The 7749-nt window shown below is 40.8% G+C and overlaps 2 protein-coding genes across 6 annotated transcripts in view; one reads left to right on the top strand and one right to left on the bottom strand.

Moving 5' to 3' along the window:
• LOC111863873 (receptor-type tyrosine-protein phosphatase N2) overlaps positions 1-7749 on the bottom strand; it is a 224889-nt gene that overhangs the window by 18948 nt on the left and 198192 nt on the right. The gene's annotated exons all lie outside the window — the stretch shown is intronic.
• Positions 1-7749, top strand: part of LOC111863871 (acyl-CoA-binding protein homolog) — a 20805-nt gene that overhangs the window by 4487 nt on the left and 8569 nt on the right. For 2 of the 3 annotated variants that reach the window (XM_033751235.1, XM_023850642.2), the window contains exon 2: positions 4003-4038. In XM_033751235.1, the coding sequence (XP_033607126.1) occupies positions 4003-4038 (36 nt within the window). Of the gene's footprint in view, positions 1-613; positions 633-4002; positions 4039-7749 lie in introns of those variants that run through there. The other variant, XM_033751236.1, reaches the window with a different exon arrangement.

The following is a 7749-nucleotide window of genomic DNA, read 5'->3' as shown; positions in this document are numbered from 1 at the left end:
TGGTGGATTTGGGGGGGGGGGGTACGGCGCGGGGTTGCTTTTTGTGAACTGGATTTTTTTTTTCTGTTTGTAGCTTGTTTCCCGATGTAACTTATTTGGGTGATGGCAAATGACTGAACATAATGTAATTAACCGCTCTGTCTTCTTATTTCTGATGACTTTATAAAGTCTATCGTGATATAATTCATCTAAGGATTGTTTACTTTCGGAGTCAGATATTAATTATGTACACGACTGGTGTTTGGCAGGTTTCGTGAAGCAGCTTAACTTTAGTAAAATTATATACTGAGTTACTGAAAGTAATTGGTACAATAACATTTTCCTTTCCCATCATAGATAGTCCAATGATAAGATTTGCTTTAGTCAGACCTAAACTTGAGTATGTCTTGTTGCTTAGAACTCTGTTAACGATTACTGACCATAATGAACTTGAGCGCATGCGAAGAGAACTTGCAGCTCTTTGCCACAATAGACTCAAATATCCAGTATCACTACGATAAGTTATTGCAAAAAATAAATTCGCAGACGCTACATAACAGGCATCACTCTGATGCTTTATTTTAATAAATGTTTAGTAGGATATTGGTGGGAAAGCCTGAAGGAAAGAGACCACAAGGAAGACCAAGGTGTAGGTGAGTGGACAATATTAAATGGATCTTGGAGAGACAGGATGGGATGGCACGGATTGGATTGATCTGGCTCATGATAGGGACCGGTGGAGGGCTCTTGTGAGCACGGTAATGAAACTTCGGGTTCCATAAAATGCTGGGAAATTCTTGAATAGCTGCAGAATTGACGGCTCCTCGAGAAGGGCTCAGCTCCATGAGTAAGTAAGTAAGCTTAGAGTGGCGCTAATGCTACCCCTCTCCTAGAAACAGTTGGCGTTCTTTTTCCTGCTCGGAACCCACTGTCCTTCAGTCAGGTATGCTGCTGCTAATGGAGTTTGTAAATTTACATATATATTTAGAAAATTGCGTTTAAATGCAAATAACCTTAACTGATTAAATTTTGTGTTGCTTTTTTTATTTGTCATTGTGTTTGGCTTACTGCTTTTGTTTTGTATTCGTGCTGACCCTGTAACTGGACACTGCCTGTTGAGCTCGGAACGTAAATAAATAAAGAATTGAGTTATTATTATTGTTTTATGTTTTCTTTTTTGTATTCGCGCTAATTCTCTAGCTGGCCACTAGGCTACTGAACCAGCAATTAAATAAAAAAAAATTGAATTATATATTAGGAGACATCGCCTCGATGCTCTCTTTCTTACTAAAGTTTATTTTGGCTCGAAATTCTGCCGTCCCGTTTTGGAAATTGTTGGTCTCAGAGTTCCTGCTCGGTATATCAGAGACTTTGCATTGTTCAATGTTTGCTCCTCATGTAAAAATTGACCCTCTGCTGGATGCGCAGCAGCTGCTAATGTTGTCTGCAGGGATGTTGACGTATTCGGAGCCAGGAATATTCGCCTTAATAATTTTTATAATGCTATAATTATTATTATTATTATTATTACTTGGATGCCGAGTTGGCACATAAATAAGCAATAATTAACTGAGTTACTGTTACTACCTTCTGTGTATGTATGTACGTGGGCCGGCGCGTAAGTCTGACAACCTTACCGCCATCTTTGAGCCAATTGTCCAGATAATGTGGGACCCTCAACGTCTCACAACCCTGTGGGCCTTCACGGCCTGGTACAGGGATAGCTTTACTTTACTTTTTAGTCTTTTCTCGTCACATAATGGCATAATCACTGGAAATGAACTTTTCTTACTTTTCTCACCAATTAATGATAACTTTAATTTTTCATGGGATTATTATTAATTTATTGCACTAATATAGACTGACTTATTTTGTAATTTGTTAGATTGTTTTGTATCCTTGTACGTACTCATGCTAACTTTGTAACTGGCCTCTGGGCTGTAAGTTTGCTTGTACATAAACAAGAATTGAATTATAATTTCTAAATATTTATACTTTACATTTCTATATAGAAACTTAGATTTGTGTCAATGAAATTATAATAATAATAATAATTATTATTATTATTACATTGTTTGTTCGTTCACTTCTCTGCATTACTGTGTTTTTCCTCCAGTGCTTACCTTTAATTAGTCTTTGACTTTATGTTATATTTGTCCATTATGTAATAACTTCTATCTAGACTGTGCTGTGCCTGTAATTGGCCTTGTGGCTATTGACTCGCACATAAATAATAAAGAATTGAATTGAATTATTATTATTATGTATCTGGAATCGAAATTGTTGTTCTTACAACTGTACTTTCTTAATTATTGTATTCAAGATGAATGTATGTATATATGTACACTTCTACCGACGGAAAATGTTGCCATGGTTGCACTAATTGAAGTATTGTTATTGTCTGAGTGATACAAATTGTTTTTTCTCTTTCGTTTGTATATGTGTCTCTTTTTTTTCGTTTACTTTTTATTGAATTTTGGGTTGTTTAATAGGCCTAAGTACGTAAATAAATAAAGAATTGAATTTAATAACATTATTGTGTCACACAGAAGCCCTTACTTTATACTCGCAGACAAAATAATGCTTCAGTACCATTAATTAATGTAAATGACTTCCAAAAATACTACAAGCGAAACGTAGCAAAGCGCCAAACCAGTAAGTCTTACTGACAGCGAGGGTGGAAATCTCCTTGATCGATCCATTATCAACTTTGTGTTCTCACGCCCTACCGTCTTTGTGCAACCTCGTTCACATATTAATATTCACACGCCTTCGTCTTTTTGTTATGTAACACTACATGTTTCGGCCTAACTGGCCATCAGACACAGCATAACAACGGCAAGATAACCAACATAACCTAGCATACGCTGAAGCATTTACTTCGAAAATGAAAAGCTGAACAGCGTAGTATCAGAGCAGCAGATTCCTTCAACTCAGAATCTTATGATGTCCAGTAAAGGTATCCCTGTAACAGGCCGTGGAGGCCCATAGGGCTGTGAGACGTCGAGGCTCCCACATTTTATAGATAACTGGCTCACAGATGGCGGTGAAGTTGTCAGCCTTACGCACCGGTCACCCTTTACCCCCAGGAATATTCCTGGTACTCATTTCTGTTAGAGGCTGAGTCGAAGCCAGGGCCATAGTGCAGCTGGAAGGATTAGGTCAATTGAAAATTGCAATGACCTCATCGGGAATCGAACCCGTGGCATTCCGGCTTGTAGCATAGTGCCTCAAGCAACTACGCTACCGCGTGCCCCTGGCCGAAACATGTAGTGTTGTAGAATAAAGAAACGAAGGGGTGTGAATATTAATATATCGACGAAGTTGCACAAAGACGGCAAGGCGTGAGAATACACAGAATAGAGAGTGCAACATGATGCTGCAACATAACATTATGTTCCATTACTACTTCACGGATTAGAGTAGGTAATAGAGAGCTAGTAGAGCCGGTCTCGCTGGCTGGGCGGGACTGATGGTAAGCACCAGTACCGGTAGGATATAGAGACTGGTAGAAATCATAGAGGGAAGCACACTGGACCAATACAGGTCTAAGTGCATGGGGAAACCCACCCTCTCCAATAACTAACTAACTAATTATTCTCATTCTAAGACAACTGATTTGATTTGGAACCTATAACTCCCACCTCAACGTTTATATTTCGAATTGTACGAATATTTTTATGTAACAGCACAGAGTGAATGCATGCCTAGAATTTATTTCGTTTTGTAAGTTTTGATGTTTTCACGGCGGTGACAATGAAGAATGCCGTCTTCTAGGATGTGGCGCCGTGTAGATATTATGTAAACCGACTTTCGGAGGAACGTATTGCCTCCATCTTCAGGATATAAGAAAAAATCTGCGAGCGAGGAACCAGCGTGGGCAGGTTCTTCCGAAACGCCACATCCCAGAAGACGGCATCCTTCTTATTTTGTTTTGTTTGTCTCTTGTAATCATTGTGTAGAATTCGAAAATTTATAACCGATATGTATATATATATATGTTCAATTATGTTGTTGTTTCAGATTTTAAGCATCCAAAATACGATGGCCACGGAAGCGGTGAGTTAATACTCATATTTTAATCATTCATAATATTTTACAGGAAAATTAAAAATCTAAATTATGAGATTCTTGAAGCTTGTACAACTCCGCCGAACCAACAATTACAACGGCAAGAAAATGTTGTACCTTACATTTTGTAATAGGTCTGTACGTGGCATGGTGAGGAAATACAGCATACATAAGTAAATGCTTCATCAGCAGTTTCAAACTATGACGCAAGTCTTGACGTGCAATGGACGATTTTGAAATTAATTACCTCAATATTGGTTCCGCTTCTCTAGCAGTTTTATGGCAGCAAACTAAAAGACTAAAGAAGAAATCAGCGTACACTGCACATACCTTCTCATACACGATCTGTCTTGACTACGCTACCTTAGAAACAAAATTGGTTGATCCTCGGTAGGCCATTGTTGGTTACTGGTTACCGAACAACAACGATATCCGTCCGACTGGTAAAGCCAGTTTGTCATATGCCACTGTTGGCTCCAAATTATACAAGCTACGGCATTCAAGCGTTGCGTAAATGTTTGGGAACCCGTGCTCACATCGCTGTCTTGCTGAAAATACCATTTATGCAGTTTAATTCACGACGATGGTTTTAATAAATTACTGAAATGTAACCAAAATCATACTCTATATATACATATATTGGCAAGATGCCCGAAAGCTGGAATAGCGAAGTCAGAATAGAGTTAAATGCTAGGCAACGACTCGGTCAACACATTCCTGCGGCAACGAATACGCAGGCAACAATCGAGCGACTTTCGCTGCTATGCAACGGCTCTATAAAAACACGCCTTTCAAAAAAACAGAAATGTTGAGTATTTTGCGTGATCCATGGAAAGTGGTTACAAAAAGAGTTCAGTTGAGAAGGATTGAGTCGAGTATCGAGACGCTAGCCTGCCAGGATATGAGCTTGGGAGCAGAAGAATTGAACTGAGTCGAGACTTCGGAACTGACAGTTGCAGAATAATGACAAGAAAGGAATTAGGCTGTGGAAAGAAGACTTCATGTGTGATTTGAAGTGACAGACTGTTATAAATCCGTTGCCAGGATACAACAATGAAGACTGAGAGCCCTAGTGCCTGTGTAATGGTGAACTGTAAAGTGTGTAGCTCAGCGGTGCGCTGTACTACCTGTAGTCCCTAGTTGCATGAATAAGGTGTCAATAAGTCCAATCATCTAATAGAAAACACGTCAATAGTCACTCCTACAAACAAATTCCGTGGCCTTTAGTTCGCAAGCGAACTATACCGACCGAGCAACCGCCACTTGTCAGCGAAGTCAGTGCCAAATTTTGCGGATAGAGGGTGTCACGTGGTCAGCGCACCGAATCCTCATGACCGTTAATCTCGGTTTTCTAGACCGGAGCCGTCATTCTCTTGAAATAGCTCCTCAATTATCCTCACGAGGCTTAGTGGACCCCGTTCCAGACCCACTACTTCTCAGAAAATCAGGTATCGCCGGGAGTCGAACCCGGGACCTGTGGATATGTAGCCAGGAACTCTGACCACTAGATCACAGAGGCGGTCAGTCACCCCTACAAATGGCAATATATATATATATATATAGGCTTATAACTCATTTTTGTATATTGAATGCATTTTGAAATTCCTCGATAGGAACTTTGAAAATTTCAATATAAATCTGAAATCAGTAGAATTAAACGGCAATTTAAATCCGCAAATTCCCATTGGAACATTAGAACCAATAAGAGTTAGCAGTCAAGTTAACTCAAGTGACAAAATTTCTGTCTTGTATGCGGGAGGTACAGAATTCGAAACTCGGCCGAGACATCTAGTATCCTGCTGACTGAGAGTTTTCGTGATTTTCGTCAGTCCCTCCAGGAAAGTGCCGGAATTATGCCTTAAATGAGGCTACTACTGCTTCCTTCCACCATTGTTCCCTATTATCCAGCCTCCCGGTTCTATAGCTTGAGGTACCAACAGTGCCGCGAAATAAATAACATACATAGATAAAGTTATTTGAGTCAGATCAAATGCGTGCTTAGGTCGCGCCATAGCTCAAGCGGTTAGTCGCTGGCTTCCCACCGCGGCGGACCGGGTTCGAGACCGGGTCTTGTCAAGTGGGGTTTGTGGTGGACAAAATGGCGCTGGAGCAGGTTTTCTCCGAGTACATCGGTTTCTCCTGCCAATCTTCATTCCACCAATTGCTCCACAATCACCCTCACCTATCATCTGGGGCTGGTACAATAGGCCAGAAGTGGCCGCAGTACAAGGGACTTAGTCCCACCCCCACTAGCATTAATAAAAAGTGCATGCTTATGTTCTTATGTGTTTTATTCCATATTGCATTGTATATTTTACTGTTACGTATATCATCCACGAACAAGTTCTGTAATAACTGCAACCGGATTGTAACATGTGCACTGTACGTTCGGGCTGTTTATCAGATGTTTGCGTTTGGATTACTGATATATGATAAAGCAAGGTAATTAAGATAGGAATCCGAGAGGAAGGTGATTATAACGCACATCCAAGACAAGAAAACATGAAATAATCCCTGTCTATGCTTCTGCAGCCCTTTGGACTTTGGCCGCTTTCTCAGTTTCTTAATCCTATACACAGACGATAGGACTCCTTGGACGAGGGATTAGCCCGTCGCAAGGCCGCTACCTACACACAGACATCCATGCCTTTAGTGGAATTCGAACCCATGATCACAGTGATCGAGCGGGTGAAGACGGTTCATGCCTTAGACCGCGCGGCTACTGTGATTGCAACATGAGACAGTGTCTCACTAGATATTATTACAATGATAGAATCGAAGGAAGTGACATGGGTGAAACACGGAGCTCTCATGGCGGAATTAAGTAGAAGGCACTTGGAGAGAAGGGTACAGGCGACGTTGATAGGTGCAATAAGATGATATTAAAACGAAACTTACGGAAATATATGAGGATGCGAATTGGATTCAGCTGACTTCAGGAGAATGTCCAGTGAAAGTTCTTGTGAACACAGTAATGAACCTTCGGGGGATCTGGAGATTACTGGGCTTTTGGACTTGACCATCGCCCGGTATTCTAAAGAACACAACGTTTCGGACACTGGATCTGTTTCCGTCTTCAGGGGAGGGGGTGGGAGATACCTACTCTGTTGAGTCTGTTAGAAAGACTGGACAATCTAATGGACCCAGTATAGTATGTGTCACACTCCCTCACCTGAGGATGGAAACAAATTCACTTTTTGAAACTTTGTGTTCTTTAGTGTTCTTTAGAGTAATGGATGACGGGCAAAGTACAAATTTCTTCTAATCCCATCTCGTATACACCATCGTCAGAACCGTTAAAATCTATGTAAGATTTGAGGCTTTCACGGCGGTGACTATGAAGAAAGCAGTCTTCTGGGATTCGGCACCGTGTATATGTGGTGTTAACCGACGTTTCGGAGGAACGTATGGAGGCGATACGTTCCTCCGAAACGTCGGTTAACACCACATATACACGGTGCCAAATCCCAGAAGACTGCTTTCTTCGTTAAAATCTACTTCGGAGTTCTGTAAAAGGCAGATAATTTCTTTACCAACTAAGCGGCTGTAATCTTCTTAGTAAGGAATAAGTCCATTATAGTTATTTGAGGACTGATCCATCACATAGGGCACACATGTTAAACACTGGGAGGCAGTGCCAGTGCTTGCAGATGAACTCCCTCGCCATCCACCGCTCTAGAAAGTATCCTCCGCCTACTT

This window comes from Cryptotermes secundus, unplaced genomic scaffold (genome assembly GCF_002891405.2).
Source record: "Cryptotermes secundus unplaced genomic scaffold, Csec_1.0 scaffold128, whole genome shotgun sequence".
Lineage (NCBI taxonomy): Eukaryota > Metazoa > Arthropoda > Insecta > Blattodea > Kalotermitidae > Cryptotermes > Cryptotermes secundus.
The sequence above is the reverse complement of the archived record's forward strand: the minus strand, read 5'-3'. Positions and strand labels throughout refer to the sequence as shown.